The sequence below is a fragment of the Canis lupus genome, chromosome 21 (assembly GCF_003254725.2).
Source record: "Canis lupus dingo isolate Sandy chromosome 21, ASM325472v2, whole genome shotgun sequence".
Taxonomy (NCBI): Eukaryota; Metazoa; Chordata; class Mammalia; order Carnivora; family Canidae; genus Canis; species Canis lupus.
Window position 1 is genome coordinate 50,846,225 of NC_064263.1, and position 24,552 is coordinate 50,870,776.

The 24,552-nt window shown below is 65.1% G+C and overlaps 1 protein-coding gene across 15 annotated transcripts; it reads left to right on the forward strand.

Moving 5' to 3' along the window:
• Positions 1–706: 706 nt before the first annotated feature.
• On the forward strand, positions 707–24,247 carry STX3 (syntaxin 3). Of its 15 annotated transcripts, none has more exons than XR_007404496.1 (12): positions 707–851; positions 11,948–12,031; positions 12,611–12,710; positions 13,969–14,043; positions 14,472–14,539; positions 14,768–14,876; positions 15,160–15,233; positions 15,362–15,496; positions 16,066–16,095; positions 16,265–16,375; positions 17,087–17,708; positions 19,776–21,595. XR_007404496.1 is itself a non-coding variant. In XM_049098744.1 (12 exons), exons 1-11 carry the CDS (start codon positions 2,403–2,405, stop codon positions 17,676–17,678), a joined length of 900 nt encoding a protein of 299 aa, XP_048954701.1. In that variant the 5' UTR covers positions 2,270–2,402; the 3' UTR covers positions 17,679–17,708; positions 19,669–21,595. The 15 variants fall into 15 exon arrangements, 10 of the variants coding, with proteins under 10 accessions (XP_048954701.1, XP_048954702.1, XP_025315629.3 ...); XR_007404495.1 differs by lacking the exon at positions 707–851 and adding an exon at positions 2,270–2,432; XM_049098744.1 differs by lacking the exon at positions 707–851 and adding an exon at positions 2,270–2,432 and having other exon boundaries at positions 17,595–17,708; positions 19,669–21,595.
• Positions 24,248–24,552: the final 305 nt, after the last annotated feature.

Sequence of the window (24,552 nt, forward strand, 5' to 3'; positions counted from 1 at the left end):
TGTAAGCTTCAGGAGGGAAGACCCTCCTCTACCTTCCTGCCTGCCACACCCCTAGTTTAGGGTACATTTAATAGAAAGTCCTGGAAAGCCCTCACGGATGGACGCAGGTCGCTTTGTGACAAATGTCCCTGTGCGCTTTTTTTTTAAATTTTTTATTCATTTATGATAGTCACACAGAGAGAGAGAGAGAGAGAGAGAGAGAGAGGCAGAGACACAGGCAGAGGGAGAAGCAGGCTCCATGCACTGGGAGCCCGACGTGGGATTCGATCCCAGGTCTCCAGGATCGCGCCCTGGGCCAAAGGCAGGCGCCAAACCGCTGTGCCACCCAGGGATCCCCCGCGTGCTTTTTCTTATAGTCAATCTCAATCCCCAGCCCGGGTCCTGCTTTCTGCCACTATAATTATGCGTTTTCTTAATTTCTGACAAATGAAACAATGCATAGTACAGCGCCCTGGGGCCTGGTGCCCGGGCCGTGGAGCCCTGGGTCCCGCCGAGCGGAGCGCACGGGCAGGGCCAGCAGGTGCGTGTCCCCCACACCCCCTGCCCCCAGCGGGTGCACAGTCTCCGGCTCCCTCCGCCAGGGACCAGGGACCCGAGGCCACAGAGAGCCTGGAGGCCGCAGCCCCCCCATCCCACGTATATTCCCCGGAGGCGGAGGCCGGAGGCGGAGGCGTGAAGTCTGCAGGCCGCAGGCACCAAGAACCAAGACGGAGGGAGGCAGAGTCCGGGTGGGACTGGGACAGACCTACGGCCTTGTCACCTGGACACACACGCACTCTGCTCCTGACTGGGGAAGGCGGTGCGGCCCCCGCGACCCGAGCATGGGGTCCGAGGAAGAGGAGGGCGAGCAGGTGGGGAAGGCCCGGGCGGGGGCGGCACAGTGATGCCTCCGCTCCCCACCCTTGAGGCTCCCGGACCTGGGTCCGCGGCCCTCCCCCTCCTCCCCTTCCCTCCCGCTCCTCCCCTTCCCCCTCCCCTCCCGAGGCCCTCCCCTTCCCCCTCCCCCCTCCCCTCTCCTCCCCCCTCCCCTCCCGCGGCCCTCCTCGTCCTCCCCTTCCCTCCCGCGGCCCTCCTCGTCCTCCCCTTCCCCCTCCCCTCTCCCCTCCCCTCCCGCGGCCCTCCCCCTCCTCCCCTTCCCCCTCCCCTCTCGCGGCCCTCCCCCTCCTCCACTTCCCCCTCCCCTCCCGCGGCCCTCCCCTTCCCCCTCCCCCCTCCCCTCTCCCCTCCCCTCCCCCTCCCCTCCCGCGGCCCTCCCCGTCCTCCCCTTCCCCCGCCCCTCTCCCCTCCCCTCCCGCGGCCCTCCCCCTCCTCCCCTTCCCCCTCCCCCCTCCCCTCTCCCCTCCACTCCCGCGGCCCTCCCCCTCCTCCCCTTCCCCCTTCCCTCCCGCGGCCCTCCCCCTCCTCCACTTCCCCCTCCCCTCCCGCGGCCCTCCCCTTCCCCCTCCCCCCTCCCCTTCCCCCTCCCCTCCCCCCTCCCCTCCCGCGGCCCTCCCCGTCCTCCCCTTCCCTCCCGCGGCCCTCCCCGTCCTCCCCTTCCCTCCCGCGGCCCTCCCCCTCCTCCCCTTCCCCCTCCCCCTCCCCTCTCCCCTCCACTCCCGCGGCCCTCCCCCTCCTCCCCTTCCCCCTTCCCTCCCGCGGCCCTCCCCCTCCTCCACTTCCCCCTCCCCTCCCGCGGCCCTCCCCTTCCCCCTCCCCCCTCCCCTTCCCCCCTCCCCTCCCCCCCCCTCCCCTCCCGCGGCCCTCCCCGTCCTCCCCTTCCCTCCCGCGGCCCTCCCCGTCCTCCCCTTCCCTCCCGCGGCCCTCCCCCTCCTCCCCTTCCCCCTCCCCCCTCCCCTCTCCCCTCCACTCCCGCGGCCCTCCCCCTCCTCCCCTTCCCCCTTCCCTCCCGCGGCCCTCCCCCTCCTCCACTTCCCCCTCCCCTCCCGCGGCCCTCCCCTTCCCCCTCCCCCCTCCCCTTCCCCCTCCCCTCCCCCCTCCCCTCCCGCGGCCCTCCCCGTCCTCCCCTTCCCTCCCGCGGCCCTCCCCCTCCTCCCCTTCCCCCTCCCCTCTCCCCTCCAACCCGCGGCCCTCCCCCTCCTCCCCTCCCCCCTCCCTCCTTCCCTCCCCCCCCCCCCCCCCCCCCGGGCGGGGCGGGCTCGGGCCCTTTAAGGCGGGCGGGGCGCGGCCCAGGTGCGGGGCGGGAGGGGGCGGACCCGCTGTGCCGCGTCCCGGAGCCGGATTTGCGCGCGCGGCGCCGGCGGGGCGGGAGGGGGCGGGCGGGGCGGCGCGGCGGAGCCTCCTGGGCCTCGGACGCTCCTGCTCCCGCTCGGCCTCCGCCCGCGCCTCCCGCCGCCGCCGCTTCCGGCCGCGCACCTGGGCCGCGCACCTGGGCCGCGCACCTGCCTCCGGGCGCCCGGGGCAGCATGAAGGACCGGCTGGAGCAGCTGAAGGCCGTGAGTGCCCCGCGCGGGGCCCGGAGCCCGCGCTGCCCCCCGCCCCCCCGCCTCCCCCCTGCCCCGGGTCAGGTGCCGGTGACTCAGCCCGGGCCGCGACTGCCCGGAGGCCCGCCCCGCCCCGCCCCTCCCCTCCCCTCCCCCGGCCGCTGGGTCGGGCTCCCCGCGGGGCCGGGGTCGCGCCCGCCTGCCCACCTGGTCACCTGCCCGCCTGCTCACCTGCCCGCCTGCCCGCCGCGGCCCGGGAGCGCCCCCCTCCCCCGGGCTACCCTCCCCCCCGCCGGCCGCTCGGGGCCGGGCTCCCCGCGGCGTCAGGGGTCACGCCCACCTGCCCGCCTGCCCACCTGGTCACCTGCTCACCTGCCCGCCTGCCCGCCGCGGCCCCGGAGCGCCTACTTCCCTCCCCCTCCCCCCGCGGGGCCGGGGGGTCGCGCCCACCTGCCCGCCTGCCCGCGAGCGCCTCCCCTCCCCCTCCCCCGGGCTGCCCCTCCCCCAGGAGCCGCCGAGCTCCGGTGACCTCCGAGCCCCGAGCCGGTCACGCGCCGGGATGGGCCCGGCCCCGCCGCCGGGTCTGTCCTCAGGAATGTCTCCCTGTCCCGGGAGGCGGGGGACCCGCAGGGGGGATGCGCAGGGGGGTCCGCAGGGGGACCTGCAGGGGGATGCCCAGGGGGACCCGCAGGAGGATGCGCAGGGGGATCCTGGGGGATGCGCTGGGGGATCCTGGGGGGATGCGCAGGGGGATCCTGGGGGATGCGCTGGGGGATCCTGGGGGGATGCGCAGGGGGATCCTGGGGGGATGCGCAGGGGGATCCTGGGGAATGCGCAGGAGGACCCTCGGGGACCAGCAGGGGGACCGCCCCGTCGGAGGGCGCGGCCCTGAAGGCTCTGGCGGCTCAGCCTCTGGGACGTCCGTGTCCGTTTCCTTATCTCGTGGGGACGATCGTGCCCTAGAGATCTGTTGTGAGACCGAGTGACATAATGGGACGTGGCCGGAGAATCGTTAAACCGAGGGTTCTGAGGCCTGACTTGCGCAGCCAGTAATTAGGAGAGCACCGTGGGGGCAGGCCCAGCCTGAGCCCCGGGGACCGGTGCCTTTCCCGGGTACAAAGCCGCCCTCCCCTTGGGACCTCGTGGGAGCGCAGGCCCAGCCCTGCCCGACCTCCCCAGGGCTGCACCCAGGAGCCACCCCTGCACCCCTGAGCCCAAGTCCCGGCCCCTGTGAGGTGTGTGGCTCTGAGCCCTGGAAGCCACGGCGCCTCCGGGTCTCTGTGGGGCACAGGGCACGGGCGGGATTGAGGGCAGCACATTCAGGGCTGTGCAGCTCCGGAAAAACGCAGGCCTCACGTGTGTGAGGGACAAGGGTCAACTGGGAGGGTGTGGGGTGAGGCCGTCGGCCCCTCCCATGCTGTGGGCCCGGGCCTGGGTCCTCAGAGGAGGGGGGTAGAGGCAGAGGCAAGGCAGAGGCCGCGGCCCAGCTGCAGGGAGTGGGGGGCCTCCCTGCGCCCGCTTGCTCTTCCCTGCCAGAGCCTCTCACGTCCTGGTCACCGGCAGGCGGGTGTCACTGCCCCCACCCAGTGCAAGGGGCAGCGGGAGCCCAGAGGGAGCCCAGCGGGCAGGAGGGCTGCAGCAGCTCGCAGGGCGGGCTCCACGCGGCCCACCCCGACCATGACCATGCTCCCAGGGGCCCAGGCAGGCAGAGGGCGAAGCTCTTCCTCCCTCCCCCTCTCCCTCCCTCCGTGGAGCAGCTGCACCGGGTGGAGGCTCGGGGACACGCTCCCTGGTCTGTATCCAGAGCGTCAGCCCACAGCCCTTCTCAGGCCCACTGGCGACAAGCGGCCAAGAGGGTTGAGTCCGGAGGTCCTGGCCCAGGCCACACAAGTCCCTGTGCGTCCCCGCACCTTGTTGTTACTTTCCGGGTAATGGAGCGGCACCTCCGGGGAGGCGCACACCTGACAGTGCCCCGGTGTGTGTGTGGGGGAGGAGGGAGTGCCGGGCCGCGGGGGTCCTGGCTGTCCCCGGCCGTGGGAGAGCTGAGTTCCCTGGCGTCCTCGGCCTCTCCGCCTCTCTGTTCCTCTTTTGTAAGACAAGAAGGCTCCGTCACCCCAGCAGCCCCTCTGGCCCCTGCCCACGAAGCCCGCGGCTCAGCTTGGCGTGGGCCTGGGTCTGTGGCCCACCCCGCGGCCCAGCCTGCGCCCCAGGGAGGCCTTCACGCAGGCCCGTCTCATCCCTTCCAGCAGCGGAGGCCGCTGGTTCACGCGACACCCGGCTCCCCGCGTGCGGTGGTGACCGCCTCCGGGTGACCCGAGGGCCGTGTGTGCTGAGAGATGAGCTTTGCCCCGAACGTGCGAGGACCCCAGGTCCACGGGCAGACACGGGGACTCTGCAGAGGCGTCCTCGGTTGTCAGAGCTGCCCGGGCCGCGCGGCCGCGGGGGCTGTGGGCCCTCCAGCCTGGGGGGGCGCTGGGCGCCGTTTGAGGGCGGGGGGCACGTGGCAGGACTTGAGGCCCTGCTCACCCCAGGACCTGTGAGCCCGTGCCGGGCGCCGCGAGGCTCTGGGGCCGGGACCCACGTCTCACGGTTGCACCCGTAAAGTGGGTCACGTCCGTCCCCGTGGGCCACGGTGCGAGCTCAGTGAGGTGACCCGAGATAATCACTCGGCCTGGACACGTGAGTCCCCCGCGTGAGCCGCCGGGCACCAGCCCTGCCTCCTCTCTTGCCCTGTGATCCTGGGGCTCAGCCGCAGCCGGAGCCCAGGGACGGGGACACGGCCCACGCCAGCCCAGGCCGCGGGGGCTCGTGCGGATGGCTCCCCAGTTCATGCCAGTTCATGCGCTTCCTGTCGGGGGCCACTTGCCCTTCCTGAGCCCTGTGGGGGGCACCGGCCGGGCGGGGGGCGTCCAGGGTTTTTGGGTTACAGTCGGACTGGGAGACGCGCAGGATGCAGAGCGGGAGCCTAGCATCTTGCGGTGGAGGCTGCGCCGGGACACCCGTGGGAGACCCGCATGACCTAGCCCCCTGCCGGGTGCCGCGCTCCCCTGCCCGTGGGGGCCACCAGGAGCCGGGAGGGCTCCTCCTCAGCCTCGCTGGCCTCCGCCCGCTGGACGTGCATGGGCCGCAGTTAGGGCACAGGGTCCCCGCGTGGAGCAAGGGGTCGCGGCTGCAGAAGGCCCCGGCCGGAGGCGGGCGGCGGCAGCAGAGAGGCTGGCAGCGGAGGGAGTCGGGGCGAGGACTCGGGGCCTGCAGCTGGCGTGGGGGGGACCGCAGGCCCCTCGGGGACACCCGCCTCCCGGCCCGGCCGTAGCGACAGGTGGTGCGGACCCCGGGGTCTCCGAGGCAGACCGGCTCGTTGTCGTCTCCCATCTCACGTGTGCATCCCGGAGGGCTCCTCGGTGTCCTGCTGTGTGTCTGTGGGAGCGGGGCCCGCTGATGAGGGCTGCAGGGAACCCCTGAAAACACGGCGCTGTACTTCCCCGTGTTCTTAGTAATTGCTTATTTTTTTTAAAGATTTTATTTATTCCTGAGAGACCCAGAGAGAGAGACAGAGACCCGGGCCGAGGGAGGAGCAGGCTCCCCGCGGGGACCCCGACGTGGGACTGGATCCAGGACCCCGGGCCACCCCCTGGGCCGCTCCACCCCGGGCCCCAGCGCCCCTGTGCTTCCCCTTTGAAGCTTGGCTCGCTGGTCGCCGCCACGGGGCCGCACGGCGTGGCAGGTGCTTGGGTCACGACCGCACGTCCACATCCTGGTTTGAGAAGCTCTTGGCCGAGAGGAGATGCAGCCTGAGAACTTCTCCTTTGAGAGTGTGCAGGGGGGGGGGGGCCCTGCAGCAGCCAGAGGCCACGGGGAGGCCACGGGGAGCAGCGAGCAGGGATTACGGGCTCATCGGCAGACACCAGGAGGGAGAGCGCTGCGACCAGAGAGGGGATTAGGGTTATTTTTGTTCCTGTATGTGGGGGGGACGCCTGCCGGGGTCATGCTGCCGTCTGTCCTCCCGCCTGTCCTCCACGCCCGGCGCCCGCCGCCTCCGGAGCTGCTGTCCACGTGCGCCCCTCCCTGTGGGGCCGCTGGGGTTTCCGTCACCCCGTGACTGGGACCCTGTCCCCCGATCCTGTGGTCTTTGGGCGATGCTCGGGGCGCCGGCCGGCTGGCCGCTGTCTGGAGCCCACGACTCTCCATCTCAGGGCCGTGAGTTCGAGCCTCACGCTGGGTGTGGAGATGACTTAAAAGTAGAATCTTAAAAAAAAAAAAAAAAAAAAACCGCCACCACCACCCAGCTAGACCGTCTTCCTGGTCGTGGCCGTCGCGTCGGCTGCGTGAGGAGGCCCACGGGCTGGGCAGCAGCTTCGCAGCCGCCTTAGGTGCCCCAGGCCTGCAGGGCCCACGTGCTGTGGGTGCGGCCACCGCCCCTTGGCGCGGGGCAGAGGACACCCTCCCTGTGGCCGCCCCGTGGGCATCCCGTGGGCATCCCGTGCATGGTCCCGGCCAAGCCCTCGCGCGCCCCCGGCCTCGTCCCGCAGCCCCGGGGGTGAGGCGCAGCATGTGCCGGAGCACGACCCCCAGGCTCCCTCTAGGCCGACGCGTCCCTTCTCCCTGAGCCTTCCTGCAGCCCCGGCTGGTCCCGAGGAGCAGGCCCGGGACCAAACTGCGGTTCTTGTGGCCAAATGGGATGCGGGATCTTTTCAGACATGGCAGAAGGTCAGGAGACACTGGCCGGGGCCAAAGACGTGAGGACAACGTCGGACTGCGCAGAAGGCGAAGTCCCGTGGTCATGGGCCCTGCTGATGACATCATAAAACTACCAAGACCAGAAAAAAAAACAAAGCAAAACAAAACAAAAAACCTACCAAGACCAGAATTGGGTGATTTCCACCCTGGGCTCACCCACTTCGGGAATTTTTTCTTTCTTTCTTTCTTGGGCTCGCCTGCTTTGGAAATTTATTTTATTTTATCTTATCTTATTTTATTTTATTTATTTTATTTTATTTTATTTTATTTCATTTCATTTATTTTATTATTTTATTTTTTCTTCTTTTCTTTCCTTTTATTTCTTTTCTTTTCTTTCTTTTTTTTTCTTCTTTTTTTTCTCATTCATTCATTCATTCATTCATTGATGTTATTTATACATGAGAGACCCAGAGAGAGGCAGAGACCCAGGCAGAGGGAGCAGCAGGCTCCATGCAGGGAGCCCAATGCAGGACTCGATCTCAGGACCCCGGGGTCACGCTCTGGACTGAAGGCAGCGCTAAATCTCTGGGCGCCCCCGTGCCCTCCCTCCGACTTTGGAAATTTGAAACCTCTTTCTAAATAATTGTCAGGTTAAGAGGAAACCCGAAAAAGGGATGGCAGAATATTTAGAAGGATAATCATAGTAAATATCCGAATTTGCCGACGGCCGCGGAAGCCACCTGCAGAGGCAGCCTTACTCGAGTACACGTTCCGGAGAAATGACTTCATTCACATTAATGCGCTCCGTTGGGGTGTACTGTGGGGCACCTGCCGCCCCCACGAGGACTGCGCCGTGGCCCCGTCCCAGCCCTACAGAGGGGCGGCCTGTGTATCGGGGAAACCGCTGCCCCCGGGTTGTCGTGAGGAGGGAGTCGTCCGTCTCCCAGCAGGCTGGCTTGGCCTCGCGGGTGCGCGTGTGGGCCCGGGTGTGCGTGTGTCGGCGTGCGCGGCCCTCGAGAGCAGCGGCGGTGCTTGTGCCGGGGACACGGGAGCGCCCCGTGCCGTCCCGAGTGAGTTCCCCGGAGCCACCCCGGTGCGAGGAGGCCTGTGCACTCACTCCCACGGGCAGCGCCGCCGGAGAGGACGCAGCGCACCAGCCGTGGGCCCTGCCTGTGCCCCGAGCGCGGGTGTTAAGGGGTCGCGGCCAGTCAAGGAGCCGCCCACCCGTCCGCTGAGAGTGTCCCTCGCCCCGACGCGTCCCCAGCGCCCGCGGCCCGCGCCCCTGCCCTCCGAGGCCTGGCACGCGTGGCCGGGACGGAACTGGTGACTCCACGTGCCTCGGCTCCCGAGTGTCGCTCCCGAGTGTCGCTGCTGCGACGTGGGCGGCCCTTGCGGCAGCCCCATCCTGGCGCTGACCCGCCGCCGCCTTTTGTTTCCTCTGCAGTTTGTCAGCGAAGCACAGCGAGGGTGCAGCGTCGTGTAGGGATCCTGTGCGGCCCGTGTTCCCCGGGCACACCTGCCTTCCCTGTGCAGCCCATGTCCCCGATGCACACCTGCGTCCCCGGGCACACCTGCCTCCCTGGGCACAATCTAGGTGCAGGCGGGGTGCGGCCGCAGGGAGCCACAGCCTCAAGGGGAACGAGCGGAGCCGGCGGTTCCCCGGCGCCGCTGGCCGGCTGCTCACTTCCTCCTTCCTTCGCTGCTCTTTTGACAAGGGGACCTTCCCTCAGAGGAACCGTCACATCCAGCGCCGGGCGTCCAGCGGAGAACAGGGAAGCCGTGGGACTGAAGGGGCCCCTTGCACCCACCTTGGTCCCAGGGCTTGGGGGCTCCCGAGGCACAGCCCAGGGTCCTGGGGAAGGCCTCGCCCCACTTCGGGGACCCCCCCATCCCCTAGGCTCAGGAAGGCGCCCCTGTCCTGCCGCCCAGGCAGGCCGCTGGGGGGTGGTGCCCGGGGACACAGCCTCGGCTGGCCCGGCCCCAGGAGACACCCGGCCAAGCAGCGGCGTGTGGGGCCACTTCCCTGGGGGGCGGTTTCATCGAGGAAGCCAGCGGAGGGGACCCGACGTTGGCGGCGCAGGCGGTGCAGGCACAGCTCGGGCCTGCGCGTCCCCACCATACGGGACGTCACCCCGCTGCCCCCACGGGCCTGCGGGGCAGCTTCAGCAGGAGAGTGGGCAACGCTGGGGCTCTGGCTCCCTCGGGGGCCCCGAGGCTGGGGAGGCAGCAGGAGCCTGGGAGGGGGAAGGAAGTGGTGCGGCTCGTGGTTCCCGCCGGCCCTGCCACGGCCTGCGTCGCAGCTCAGCCACCGTCCGATGGCCGCACGCCTTGATGCGCCGATAACGGTGCTGAAGGCCTTGTCTGGGCTCCCGCCGGGTCGTCCCCACAGCCCGGCCAGGACAGTCTGGCTGTGTCAGGAGGGACCGGGGTCTCCCTGGGACCAGTTAGTCCCCCCGCGGGAGAAGCCGGTGGGAGTCCCGCCGCCCGGCCGTGACCCGTGATGACGGCCTCCCTCGGGTCCCGCCCTGGGACTGATGGGACCGGAGCGCGCGCTGCCCGTCGTTGATGTTACTTTACTTTTTCGGAAGCGCCGCAGCCGTGGGATCGACGCCGCGGGGGAGGCGGGATGGGGCCCCGGAGTCACAATCCACGCCGCGTCCGTCTGTCGCTTGGCTCCAGCCCTTGGCCGTGCGCCTCTCCAGGTGGGAGACCCTGGGCACACCCAACCCTCATAGAGAAGTGGCCGCGCCTCCTGGGTAGTGCTCGGGGCCTTAGAGATCCGACTGGTGCGCCCCAAGCCCAGGGGCGCCCTCGTTCCCACTGGGCAGGCAGGGAAGTCGGGGCTCAGAGACGCGGCCCGGTGGCCCGGCGGGTGGGCCTGCTGATGGAGCCTCACGGTCCTGGCTCCGCGTGAGGCCTTCCTCGGGCGAGGGGAGCTCACCCCCGGGGACCCCTCGCCTTTGCCGCGAGGTGACGGGGGCCTGGCGTGCGATCGGCCGGCGCGTAGGTCGCCACCACTTACACGTTAGAGCCTCAGAGCGGAGACCCCTGTTGAGGTGTCCCAGCCCGCGGCGACGACCGGCTGCAGGCCTAGGTGGGGAGTTTCCAGAGACTTCTCTCCTCCGGTTCCCACGATCTCTCCCTGGACGTGGGGCGGGGCTGCCCCGCTGGATACTGCCCCATGCGGGGGCGACCTCGCGGGCGTGCACGATCCTTACGCAGAGTCCACGGGCCTCCGATATTTATGTCGTGACGGAGACCTAGTGCCTGGCCCCCTGCCCCAGGGCACAAGTGTGCCCAGCTTCCAGAAACTTCCTCAGCCCATCCAGGAGGGCAGCCCCATCCCACTAACAGCTCGCTTGACCACGGGCCGTCTCGTAGGGGCGCGTCTCTAGGAGGCCTCTGCCCAGGACAGTCCACAAGTACTCGCTGAGCCGCCTCCCCCGGGGAGGCTGGGCCTCGTTTTCCAGCGAGGCGGGAGAGGTAGGTCCTTCCTGGAAGGTGGGGCCCCGGAGGCTGCCACTGGGCCAGGTGTGGACGACGGTTATGGAGGGAGCACCTCGCTGGAGCTTCGGGGGCTGCTGGGGAATCGGGGTTTCCGTCCTGCTGGCTCTCGCCTTCCTCCTACCTGTGCAGCAGGTGGTCAGTGCTCCGCAGCCGCGGGCCCGGGCGACGAGTGATCTTAGTTGGACCCCCGTGGCCTCCGAGCGCCCTCAGGCTTTGGGACGTTGAACCCGAGGAGGTGAACAGAGGCAGGTGGTTTCGGGGGCTGCAGCCTTGGCCTCACTGAGGGTCGCTGGAGGGCGGCGGGTGGGACGGGGCGATGGGGGCGGCACTGGGGGGCACGTGATGGGATGAGCTCTGGGTGTTACGCTCTATGTTGGCAAATTGAATTTAAATTTAAAAACAGCTAAAATGACCAAAAAAAAAAAAAAAAAAACCCGTTCTGAATGCAGCTGTTAGCCTGGACTGCGGAAGGTTCCAGACAGGCCAGGGAACCAGATCCTGGGGGGGGGCAATCGGAGCGGACTCCCCAGGAGCCCGCAGAGCGTCAGCTTTCCGAGGGAATTCCCAGGAAGGGCGTCATCTGGGAAGGTGGGGGGGGCACAGGCCCTGCTGGCATCCGAGCCTGAGGTGCCAGCCCCGGCCCAGAGGCCCCCGAAGGCGCGGGAGGCAGGGTGGGCACTGGCCGCTGGGCCTGCACCCCGAGACCCAGCCGTGACCCAGCCCCGGGCGAGGGGGCCGGGCGCGGGCGGGGCAGGACACGCCTCCCCCAGAGCCCTCCTGTGGCTTGGCAGGGCAGGCGGTGCCATAGGAGCCCGGGTGGGCCGGGCGGGCCGCGCCTCCCTCCTCGTCCAGGAGCAGCGGCCTCAGGCCCTTTGTCTGGGCGCAGGTGGTGCTCGGCCCCGGAGGCTGCTGCGGGCGGGCGGGCGGGGCTGCTGGGGGCTCGTGGAGGTCCCCGCGCCCTTGGTGGGGCCTGGGCCCTAACCCCGCGCTAGGGACCCCGGGCTCTCACTGCGTGCAGCCTGCGGGCTCCCTGGGGCGCTCAGGTACGGGCCAGGCCCCGGGGGTCGGCGCCCCCGTCAGGAGGCCGTGCAGGGGTGGGGTGCATAGTGTGGGGGGGCCCAGCATGGGGGGATGGTGCCCAGCATGGGGGGGGCCACGCACCACGGAGCTGCACTGGGGGTGACGACGTGCAGGTGCCCGTGGTGATGCCCCCCACTCCCCGTGAGCGCCCGCCCCCAGCAGATGCATGGGCCCCCTTCCCCCTCCCTCCCCTCCCCCTCCCTCCTCCCCCCTCCCCTCCCCGTGAGTATCCTGGCTGAGCCTCACCTCTCTGTGTCTCACAGGAGCAGCTGACGCAGGACGACGATGCGGAGGAGGTGGAGATCGCTGTGGACAACACGGCCTTCATGGATGAGTTCTTCGCCGAGGTGGGTGACCTGCCCGGGGCCTGCAGGGCCTTCTCCCTGGGGGTGACAGTGGTTGTGACCCTGAGCTCCTCCAAGGGCAGCACGGGGCCTTGGGCGGTGCGGCCACACCAACGAGCCCCCGGCGTCCTCTCGCGTCCTCTCGGGGAGCTGCTGGGGGTCGGGATTGCCACCTGAGTGTCCCGGAGGCACGTGACGGCACTTTAAGGGTTTGAGACAGAGCGAGAGGGAGCAGCAGGGGCCTGGGAGCGGGCGGGGAGGGGGCGCTGACCCCAGGACCCAGACCATGACCTGAGCCGCAGGCACACACACGCTGTCCTCCCTCTCTCCTCTGCCCCGTCCTCTCCTCCTGATCTCCCTCTTCCCTGGGGTCCTCCCTGGCCCCGTCTGCCGTCCCAGGGGCAGGTGTCGGCTCCTGGCTGGGCCGGGCTGGGGTGGGTGTGGGCCAGGGCTGGGGTGTGTGTGCCCGCGGAGGCCCCCCTGCACCCAGGACTCCTAGGAGCACCCACTCTCCAGGACGGGGGCGGCCCGTGGGCTGGGCCGTGTCTCCCGTGACCCCGGGCCCCATCCCTGTGCCTGCAGATCGAGGACACGCGGCTGAACATCGACAAGATCTCGGAGCACGTGGACGAGGCCAAGAAGCTGTACAGCGTCATCCTGTCCGCCCCCATCCCCGAGCCCAGTGAGTGTCGGGGCGCACCTCGCCCGCGGCCCTGCGCCCTCACGCGCCCCCTAACGCCGCTCCCCCGGCCCCCGCCCCCACCTCCTCCCCTGCAGGCCCCTCGGCTCGTGTCCCGTGATTCAGTCTCTCCCGGCCCGGCGCCCGCTCTGCTTTATCTCCCTGTGTGTTCCCATCCTCCCTCCGAGCCTCAGTTTCCTGGAGTCCACGCAGGGGTGAGGTCAGAGGCTCTGGGCTTTCTCTGACGGACTTGGCTCCCCCTGCACTGCGTCCTGCGGTTCCACCCCTTGTTGCAAGTGACAGGATCCCGTCCTGCTGATGGCAGGGCCAGTCCCACGGTGTAGACATGCTGATGGTGGGGCCCGTCCTGCGGCGTAGAGGTGCTGATGGTGGGGCCCATCCTGCGGTGTAGACCCTGATGATGGCAGTCTCCATCCCGTGGTATAGACATGCTGATGGTGGGGCCTGTCCCATGGTGTAGACCCTACTGATGGCAGGGCCCATCCTGCAGTGTATAGATGTACTGATGGTGGGGCGCTGTCCCGTGGTGTAGACCCTACTGATGGTGGGGCTCTTCCTGTGGTGTAGATGTGCTGATGGTGGGGCCTGTCCTGTGGTGTAGACATGCTGATGGGGGGCCCCATCCCATGGTGTAGATGTGCTGATGGTGGGGCCCCATCCCATGGTGTGGACGTGCTGATGGTGGGCCCCATTCCATGGTGTAGACCCTGCTGATGGTGGGTCCTGTCCTGCAGTGTAGATGTGCTGATGGTGGGCCCTGTCCCACGGTGTAGACGTGCTGATGGTGGGGCCCTATCCCACGGTGTAGACGTGCTGATGGTGGGCCCCATCCCGTGGTGTAGACCCTGCTGATGGTGGGTCCTGTCCTGTAGTGTAGATGTGCTGATGGTGGGCCCCGTCCCACGGTGTAGATGTGCTGATGGTGGGGCCTGTCCCGCGGAGTAGACCCCTTACCCCCTCCTCTGCTGAGAGACGTCCAGGCTGCGCCCACAGGGTGGCCCCGGGGACCTTGCTGCCTCCCAGGCGAGCCTGATGGAGACGGATGTGCGGGGCCCGCAGGTCCTGTAGGCCGAGGCCTGGGCCCTGGAGCCTGGTCAGTGCCGCCGACGCCTGTGACTCCCAGGCTGTGTGGGGCGCCAGGGGGTGGACCCGGCTGTGGGCGGGCGGCCTGCGGGCCCTGTGGCCTCCGTGGACTGGGGACCCGGAGCCTCCCGCTGACCCGCTGCCTCCGTCGCGGCAGAAACCAAGGACGACCTGGAGCAGCTCACGGCCGAGATCAAGAAGAGAGCCAACAACGTCCGGAACAAGCTGAAGAGTAAGGGGGCAGAGGCCCGGTGGCCCCCAGACCCCGTGATCCGCCCCCGGGGTCCGTGGGGAGAGGGTGGGATCCGGGCCTGCCCTGCCCTGCCCTGCCCTGCCCCTGCCCCTGCCCCTGCGGGGACGACTCGGCTGGAGCCTGGCCCTGGGCTTCCCTCTGAGCCGCCCTGGAGCAGCCCTCCCGGGTCCTGGGCGCGGGGACGCGGGGCCAGTGCGCCCCTCCCGGGCCGGGTGTGCGCCGCGGGTCGCTCCTGCCGCCCTGGGGAGGTGGGGGGCGGGGGTGGGGGGGCACCCGGCGGGGTCACGGGGGGGGGGGGGGACCGCGCAGGCCCCGGGGGCGGGGGCTGGGGCTGGTGGGGGGGAGGTCGCCCCCGCAGGCGCCGTGTGCCGCGCCGGGGCCGCGCAGGTGAGCCGCTGTGCCCGCAGGTATGGAGAGGCACATCGAGGAGGACGAGGTGCGGTCGTCCGCGGACCTCCGCATCCGGAAGTCGCAGGTGAGGGGTCCCCGGCCGCCCGCCCCCGAGGTCCCGGCTGTGCGGGAGGGACGGGGCGGGGGACGGGGCGGGGCGAGCCGGCCCTGGGCGCGGTGGTCCCGGCGGAGCGCGCTGCGGCCGAGCGGCCCTGGGGACGCGGGGTTGCTCGGGGCCCGCGGGGGGTCCGGGGGGGCCCGGGTCCCGGTGCAGCGCGCCCAGCGCCCCCGCACACCCCGCTCGTCCCCGCAGCACTCGGTCCTGTCCCGGAAGTTCGTGGAGGTGATGACCCGGTACAACGAGGCCCAGGTGGACTTCCGCGAGCGCAGCAAGGGGAGGATCCAGCGGCAGCTCGAGATCAGTACGTGCCGCGCCCCGCCCCCGGGCCGTGCGCCCCTCGCGGACCCCGCAGGGCAGCGGCGCGTGACCGGACAGGCCCGGGGCTCCAGGACGCGCCGCCTCCACGCGGTTGCTGCCCGGGGCGGGGCCTCGCGACCTCCGGGTCCTGGGCGGCCGAGGCCCCCGTGACCTGCCTGCGGGGGGGGCGCGGCCAAGCGCTCGGCCCTCGACCTTCGGGGCGCGCAGGGAGCCCCTGGTCGCTGCGCCTCGGCCGCGTGTCCGAAGCGCTACCTCTTTCCGCAAAGCCGGCAAGAAGACCACGGACGAGGAGCTGGAGGAGATGCTGGAGAGCGGGAACCCCGCCATCTTCACCTCCGGGGTGAGCGTGCGGGGCGGGGGCGCCGCGGGGGGCGGGGAGGCCGCGGGGGGGAGGGGGGAGGGGCGGGGCCGCGGGGACTCCGCGGGCCGCGCTGACGGCGCCCGCCCCGCGCCCCGCGCCCGGCCTAGATCATCGACTCCCAGATCTCCAAGCAAGCGCTGAGCGAGATCGAGGGGCGGCACAAGGACATCGTGCGGCTGGAGAGCAGCATCAAGGAGCTGCACGACATGTTCGTGGACATCGCCATGCTGGTGGAAAACCAGGTAGGCGGGGGGCCGGGCGGGGGCCGGGCGGGGCCTCGAGGGGCGCCCTGGGCCGGGACCCGCTGCCCCCATCCCCGCCCCCCCCCCCCCCCCCCGACGCGGGGCTCTTGACCGGGCGGGCGCAGGGCTGCCGGGGCGCCCCACGCTGACCCTGCACGCCGAGCTCGGGCCGCGCGGCCGACAGCTCTCCCGGAGGTTGGGGTCCCCCGTGCTCCCTGCGGCCGCAGCCCGCCCGTTCTGGGCCTTGGCCGGCCCTGGAGGAACGGCCCAGCGCCCGTAGGAGGCCCCGGCCCCGCCGAGCTTGTCCCCGGGCTGCGGGGTGGCGGCTGCACACGGCCGGGTGCCCTGGCCCGCCCCCGCCCAGCGGAACCGCTTCCCTGCGGAAGGGCTGCGCCCGCGTGGGTCCCTGCCCTGCCCTGCCCCGCCCCTGCCCTGCCCCGGCCTGCCCCCGAGCGGCCCCCGCCCCGGGCTCCCCCCCCTCCCGCCCCGGGCTCCCCCTGCCCGCCCCGGGCCCCTTAAGCGGCCGCCCCTCCCCCTCTTCTCTCTCCTGCCCTCGCGGCCGCGCCGAGGAATGGGCTTGCGGGTCGGGTCGAGAGGCGGTAAGTGCCGGTGCGCGGAGGCCGCCGGGAGGGGAGGGCCGGGGCGCCGCGGGGTCCGCCAGGCCAAGGGCCCGGGGTGGGGGGCGGGGGCGGGGGCGGGGGGGGCTCCGCCGGGCACAGCGCCCCGGCCCGGCCCCGGCCCACCCCGCCGCCCGCCCGCCCGCCGCAGGGGGAGATGCTGGACAACATAGAGCTGAACGTGCTGCACACGGCGGAGCACGTGGAGAAGGCGCGCGAGGAGACCAAGCGGGCGGTCAAGTACCGCGGCCAGGCCCGCAAGGTGAGCCCGCCCCGCCCCGCCCCGCCGCGCTCACCGCCTCTGCTCTCTCCGCCTGTCGCCGGCGCGGGGGGAAGGGGGCCATGATCGACCGCATCGAGAGCAACATGGACCAGTCGGTGGGCTTCGTGGAGCGCGCCGTGGCGGACACCAAGAAGGCCGTCAAGTACCAGAGCGAAGCCCGGAGGGTGAGGCCTCCGCGCCCTGGAGCCGGGGCTGCGCTCCCGCCTGGTCCCTCCCGCCCGCGCCCGCGCCCGCGCCAGAGCCCGAGCCCGCCTCCCCGGCTCCCCGCAGCCCGCATGGATCTGGCTCAACCCACCTCGCAGCCCCCTGTGCAGCGGGCCGTGCGGACAGAGCTCAGGCCCCGTCCCGGTGGCCCCTCCCGGTCCCCACTGCCGTTCTTCAGAGGCCCATTCCTCCTCTTCCCCTGCGGACCCCACCCTCCTTCCCACCTGCGGCAGGCCGTGGGGCGCGGAGGCTAGTGGGCTCCGGGCCCCCCAGTAAGCGAGGCGGTGGGATTCGCATCGGGCTCCTTCCCCCACTCCGGACACCCCCCTGCAGCGACCCTGTTGCTTGAGCACCTCTGCGTTTCTCTGCCCGCATGGAAGCTGGCTCTGGTGGCTTGTGCTTTGTTCTTCTCTGAGCACTTCTCCTGGGTTCCGATACTTTGGTTCTTCAGTTCCTTTCTTCCCACTTTACCTATTGCTTGTGCAGGGAGCCGGGGAGCGGGGGAGTTGTTACCTGGCGAACCTAGGCTGGCTCACGACTCACGACAGGACCACAGTCATGCTTTCTGATCCCCAGTCAGCGGACTGGGTCTGACGGGCGGGCATGTGCTTCACGGGAGAGACGACAGAAGTCTGAAATTAGGACTATTCGAAAACATAGACCACTTCCTGAAAAAGGAAAAATCGGGCACTTGACACCTTGGCCTGTTGCTACTTGGGAGACCCCGAGACCGTTGCTTTCTTATCTGTCCACGTGTGCAACACTTAACGTGACGCAAGAGCCAGCAGAAGCTCCTTATTTCCGTCTGCTGCCCTTGCTAGCCAGGAAGTCCTTAAGAAATATAAAACATCATAATAGAACGTCTTTATATAGAGCTATAGTCCTATTTGGGTCGCTAAGAGGCTTTCGGCATAGAGGTGAGAGCGGTCGGGTCTTGGACGAACTGCTTTTTGGTTGTTTGTAACAATGGTTTGTTTTCTCTTATCCTCCCCAGAAATTGATAATTATCATTGTGGTAGTAGTGGTGTTGCTGGGCATTTTAGCGTTGATTATTGGACTTTCCGTTGGGCTGAAGTAATGGTGGCCCGAGCGGCTGCTGCACTGAAATGTAAGTAAACGGGAGGTTCGTGGGGACTCTGGATTGGCAACTCCTTGAGAACTTGGCCTGAGATCCCCCCCGGCCCTTCTGTCCCCGCTCGGGGTCATCCTTGGACGCGCTGAGCGCTCTCACTTTCCGTTGCTCGGACTCGGTCTCTGGTCCTTCAAACCCTCTTCTGGCTCGGCTCCCGTTGGCTCCTCTCCTGGGGACTCGACCCCGGCTCTTTGTCTTACACCGCGCTGCTGCCCGGCCAGGCACATCCGAGCGCCGCGTCTTCACTCCCTCTGCTGGGCACTCAGGTTCCTCGTGGGTACAGTCTAGACCTGGACTGGGGTCTGTCTTCTGGATTCTTGCTGACTCTCGCAGATTTCGGGCCTCGCTTTCCATATCCTTTCCAGTATAGACAAAGCTTTGGAGTGGGGCTTGGGGGGCAGTAGGGTCTTGCTTGTGGCTGACGGGTTGGGGCCTGAATGCTAGAGCAGCCAACACTGGAGTGTGCGTCGTGCCACGGCCTGCCCTGAACGCTCATACACACGTCCTTGAGTCGCAGGACAGTGCCCTGAAGGAGGACGTACTGCTGTGACCCATATCTTATGGACAAGTCACAGGGCCAGGTGTGAACACACAGCAATGGTAGGCCTAGGAGAGTTCTCCGCGTCGTAGCCTCTCTCTGTAAAACCACGTAGCCATTTATCGTCTGCGCAGTCCCGAGGACCTTGAAGGAGAGGGAGTCTAAAATTTAGGCTATTAATTTCTTTAAAATCTGGTGAAAAGAATAGAGCTGAGCTCTGAGTCGGGGCTTCATGTGCAGAGGAGCAGCAGGACAGGATGATCTAACTACTGGCACGGTCCGCACCTCCGTGACGTCTCAGGTATTGCTTTCCTAAGATGTAGGATGTATAATTAACAAAAACCTATCAAACACAGAAAAGGTGAACAGAATTTTTGATGTTACTGCTGATAACGTCGTGGCATGTTCACACACTCAGACCTGTTTCAGAGTTCAGATAGATCCTCGGTGGTTTGAGGCTCCGTTCAGAAATCCTATGCACCGCAGCCTCCTTGTGAATCTGATTTTCAGCACAAGATTGTGAATATACTCTCGATTATTTAATACTTCCCCACGGTTGGAGTTTGGGGATTACTGTGTTCCTATACTTAACGGGATGACTAATCTGTATTTTTCTCATTTCAGTGTTGTCTTTATATTAGGAATTCAGAGAGGGCAGGTGGCTGAGGGAATAGGTGCTGGACACATTCCTCCCGCCACGGCGGTGCCCAGACCCGAGCCTTCTCTAGTTTTGCTCCTGTGTGTCTCTTCCTCCCACCTCCTCCCATGTGACCAGAGTCTCCAAGTCAGACAGTTATAGCGCTAAACATCACCTTCTTCTGGAGAATGTAGATGAATCCCTTCTTTAAATAAGGAGACTAATTAATGTCTTTGCGGACTTATGTGCTCCTCAGGAGGCTGCGTTGCTGAGCAGCGTTGGGCTCTGTAGGGGACGTTGGGCTCTGTAGGGGACGGTCTGGACCCTCCCTCCACATGGCCTGAGGGCGAGAGGGAGGAGACAGCCCACCCTGGACTCCCCAGTGGTGTGCCAGGTGCTGTTCTAGGGCGGTAATGCTGTCCCCATTTTCGGATGGGAAACTCTGGAGCTCAGTGAGGCTAAGAAACCTGCCCAAGCTGGCCCAGCTCCTAAGACGAGCAGCCGTGGTGACCCCTGAACTTTTCCTTATTCTTTTCGCTGTGTTAGAGAAGCGGGGAGGAGGGGAGGGATGGAGAAGACCCGAGCTCTGGAGCTCGATGTGCAAGGTGCTGCCGAGGGCCCCGTAGAGAGAACAAGCGTTCTCATGCGGTGACTGTGCCTCCCCGGCGTGTCCTCCCAGGAAATGTCACCGCGCCCGCGAAGGGCCAGCAGAGGCCCCGGGATTTACCCCCTCGTAACATGGCTTTTTGTTTCTTTCGCAGTAGGATGTGTAGCTCCGGTCGCGTCTGCGGGCTGTCAGGTGTAGGGTGGACCTCTCCGTTGCCCTCCTTTCCCTGCAGTGACGTGACGTTCCCTGTCCACCTCCTAGGCCTGCTAACGTTGCCCTCCGCCGCCATCCTGCGCACTGATGAGCTCCTCCCTCCCCCGCCTCCCTTAGAGCCTGATGCACTCCAGCCTGCTGTGGCCACCCTCGTCTTCAGATGGGAACGGAGTCCGAGGGGCCTTCCTGAGTGGGACCTGTTCCTTTGCTTCCTTGTAACCGTCCTTGGACCTGACCCAGCAAACACTCTGGCCCCGGAGGAAGCTAACCTCCCTGATGCAACCCCGAGTTCTCCTCACACCTCCTCCTGCCCCGCCAGCTCTCGAGCACCTTCTCTCCCGGACAGTGCGAACCGCCCGGCTCCCCGTCTTCCCTCTGAACGTGTCACGTTACCCCTTGCACCGGGAGAGCTCGCTCACAACCTTCCCGAGGGGCTGTTTTCTACCTCACGGACTGTTCTCTCAGACACTGCAATGAATCTCTTCAGGGGTGTGCGAAACAACACAAAGGGGTTCTCCCGAGCGGGGCAACAGTAAGGCTGGACGCGAGCCTTCTACTTGGCAGGTCTCGGCCCCCAGCTTGTTGTCCCTGGGTCTTGCAAATACGAGGGACTGCAGATGTCACGTTGGTCTTAGAAGCTGACTTTTGGGAAATTCGGTCTTAAATTACCCTTTGAAGATGTTCGGCTTGGCGGCCAACTTCAGCCTTTACGCTGTGGTCGCTCATGTCTACTCAGGGAGGCTCCAGGGGACGTGGCGGCCTGGGGTTTCCATCTGTAAAAGCTGAGGGTAGAGGCCTTGTTTCCCTCGGACTCTTGGAAACTGGCTCTTCTCATCAGAGTGATGCTTTGTGAAGCCACTGCCTTGAGGCCGGAAGAACCCAGGCGCTTAAAATTGGGCCAGGGACGAGGTGCTGGAGCCTCAGGCTCTGGAAACGCTCAGATTGGTGCGAGTGTTCAGTCACTCATTTCGTATATTCCAGATGTATTGTTATAATCATGTGTGTCAGATGTATGTTCATGTTTGCCCGTGTCTCTCAGGAAGTAGGAACTAGAAATGAAGACTGTTAGAACCTCAAAAAAAAAAAAAAAAAAACCTTGAGCAGGGCTAAAAACTAGTTAGGAGACATTTGCTTACCTGCAAATGGATCCTAGTAGAAATGGATCTTCCCGTGTCATCGAGAAGCCTCGTTTTCTAGATGGGGACTGGAACAGTCCTAGATCTTTGGGGGGAGGACTACGTTGATCCCGTTAAGTTTTTCTGCGTAGCAGACAGGTGCGATAGGCTTGGCACCTCTCCCCGCTGCTGCGTAGGTGAGGCTTGTCCTGAGAACAACCACAGCGACTTGAGGTTGATCCTGTGCCTTCAGGATGGTCCTGTCTCCCGGGCGGAGTCAGTTGGGGAGACAGGCGACTACCGAGTAGCTCATCCTGTTACCCGGTTAATGAGCCTCACAGGTTTGGTCTCCCCCGTTCTTGTCACGGAGGAAGCAACAGCCAGGAAACGAGTTCAGGTGAGTGGCTCTGCTGACCCAGGGCGAGCCCCTCAGACTCCCTGCCCGACTCCCTGGGATGGGGTGAGCACCTAATCCTACCGCTTGGCTTCCTTTGCAAAGGCCACACACTCCACCGTTGCTCAGCACTCAGACAGAGCCAAGGGGATGTCCTCTTGCCCATGGCTATGAAGTCAGACAGTGGACTGGCTCCAGCAACAAGGGCAGCCAAGCTCTAGTCACAGGCCTTTGTGGAGGCCTGGGGCTTAGTCTGGAATACAAGTGAAGGCTTTTTGGTCATTTGTATTTTTTTAAATGTAAACTTGATTATTTTATTGATAATTTAAAAAATAAATGACTTTATATTGATCGCAAAACAGTTCTGGCTCCGTTTCTCTGCAAAACAGTGGTTGGGTGCCACCATGTGGTGGTTTTTGTTTAGGTTTTGGAAAAGGGTTAAAATCCTTTTTAACCATGTGCCAGACCCGATGGACCAAAGTTCTAATTTTTGAAAACGGTTCAATTCTCAAAGAATAGCGTGTATTTGAGTTTCAGACTTACGGTGTTCCTCCCAAGAATTTGGTTCACTTGTTGGGAGCATGGATTCCAGGAGAGGGGAAAGCCCATGTGATGGGATCTAGAAGGCGGAGCAGACTACACATCCTCCGAGATTGCTGTTGATCGAATTTTGAACCTCTTGCCTGAACATCCTGGGTTCTAGAAGCCAGATCCATGTCCCGTTCCCTTCACATCCTCCTCCGTGTCTAGATCCCCCTTTTGTCTTCCTTCCCTTGCAACTCTGCACAGTGATACTGCTTCTCACGTGCTTTTTCTTTCCTTGTCTGGACGAGCAGAAGAAGATCATGATCATGATCTGCTGCATTATCCTTGCGATCATCTTAGCTTCTACCATTGGGGGCATATTTGCCTAAAAAAAGGTGAGCCGGCTGTGGGGAGGCTCAGATCCCCTTTCACCTACTTGAAACTCTGATGTCCGTAGGGCACTCGCTGTTTGTCGCTGGGTGCCCCGGATTTGGGTGGTATTAGGTGCAAGAATAAAGGCTGGAGAAAACTACAGGGTTTCATGGAAATGGGCGAATAATGAGTTGGCAGTGGACGGGAGGCAGGAGGTGGCAGTGCTGGGAGCACAAGGCTATTTAGAATGCTTCGTAGAAGGACATCGATTTGTCGCTGATTTCCTGCAGCAAAATTTGGGCTGTGGCGTCTGGGAAAGGCCAAGAGAGAATTAGTTCTGGCATTAGAAGCACGATGAACCCGTAGGAGAGCGCCAGCCAGTAAACCCGGAGTGAATGAGCTTCCCCCTGGGAGGGCTAGGAGCTAGGACAAGGAGTGCAGGCTCACCGCGGTCCCCTCGCCCCTGCAGAGGAAGGACGCGATCCTGGCTTCCAACATCCGGTTATGTAATCTGTGGTTTTCTCCTTCTCCGCTGTCTCCTGTAGTCCTCAGCGATGGAGCCTCGGCCGGCATCTTTAATCCTCCTTGCACTTCCGTGGTGCCGTCACTTCTCCACTGCAGATTCCTCAACAGCTACTCCTCTTCCCATTAAGAAATCCACGACACAGGGCGTCCATCAACCACCTAGGAAAAGTCATGCAAAGGCAGACAGGACAGGACAGGGTGGGGGTGGGCACAGGGAGCCACTGTGGCTGCTTCGGAAGGCGGGGTCAGGGAGGGGCTGCGGGTAGAGGATAGGCGCCTGTTGGGCAAACAGCAGCCAGGCCGGTCCTGGAGCACAGCCAGCTCCTCAGCAGCAGCTCGTTTCCTCCTTGGTCAACACCAGGCACTTGTTACATCTGCTCTTCAGGTTCCTTAGGACTCACTCACCTCCCGCCAGCCTTCCATCCACTTCCTTGTTCAGGGCCTAATAGTCCAAAGTGAAGCTGCTCTAACCATAGGCACCATGCAGGTCTTGCTCACGGCAACGTCCCCAGTGCTTAGCACAGCGCCTGCCACTTACAGGTGTTCATGTTATGTTGACTTAATTACCTGTAATTCAGCTCCTATTTCTGCTCATGGAAGAGTCCATGGGTTTAAACCCCATAAGGCATCAGTGGTAAATGGGTTGCTGGTCTCAGAGGCTGTGTGCAAATACCTGGGAGAGGGCTCACTGACCAGCAAAGACACCACAGGCCTCCTGTTACCGTGACACACGAGGTCCTTTTTTATGGGTAGTGGAGCTGATAGGGTCTCACTCTGCAGACTGGCTGGCTCGGGACTGTGGCTCAGTAACAACGTGGACTCCAAACGGCTTGAACCAGGTTGACCCCACGGCTGAACCCCCAGAGATCATCAGCACCACGCTCCGTGAACCGTAACAGCGAGGTCAGGTCACAAAGATGGCAGGAGGCTGCCGCTCGCATGGTCTCTTCTGAGTCACGCGGTCAGCGGGAACGGATGTTGCTGGCCGGCGACGTGTGTGTAAAACTGTCCCCAACACTGGCCCCAGGGGAAGGTTCAGATGTCTTCTAATGCAATCTAGTAATTATGTTACTAGGGGTTCACTAAAAATATATTAAAAACCACCATGTACAACTTTTGAGGACCGCGTAACTGTTATACGTGTACTTTGGAAAGTGAATTCTTTGCTAGTCATCTTTTTAAGAAAATGGGATTAAAAAAAGCTGACCTTTCCAGTCTGTGCTGTTTTCTACCCACTTTCAAAAGCAAATGGTTCACTACTTCTATCCATTTGTATTTCTTTTAGTTTGAATAGGGGCTAGAAAACTGCTGGGGAGCTCTGGAAGAGAGAAACTGTTGAAGGCAGACAGGAGGGTGGGGCCACGGGGCCGGGGCCCTCATCCATCCAGCAGGTGGCTGGGCGTCGTGTGGCACACCGCACTGTACTGCAACGTGCAGGGACAGAGGGAGGGCCAAACACTCGCCCTCCTCAGAGAACTTCAGACCTAGGAAAGGCCAGGCAACGTCAACGTTTGCTTACCAGTTCCTGTATTAAAAAGCAAGAGTGTATTCCTTATCATACTGTTCAACAACCCCCCCCCCCCCCCGCCTTCCAAGGGTGAGAGATGGCTAGCTGGGCATAAATAAATATCTGTTCAATCAATCCACGTATGTACCAGTTTTTTTTTTTCTTTTTTTTTTGCTTTTCCAAAAACCTGTTAACTAGTAAATACACCAAATAGCTCCTGAAGTGTACATATAAAAGGCAGCACAGAATTCCCCCCCTGTCCAAAAGTAGTGTTCCCAGGCTGAAATGAGACACAGTAAAGCGGGAACCTTCAGTTTCCTTCAGCTGGAGAACAGGTACTAACGTAGAGGTCTGGTACAAGTGAAGCCATGTGAGGCCGACTGACAG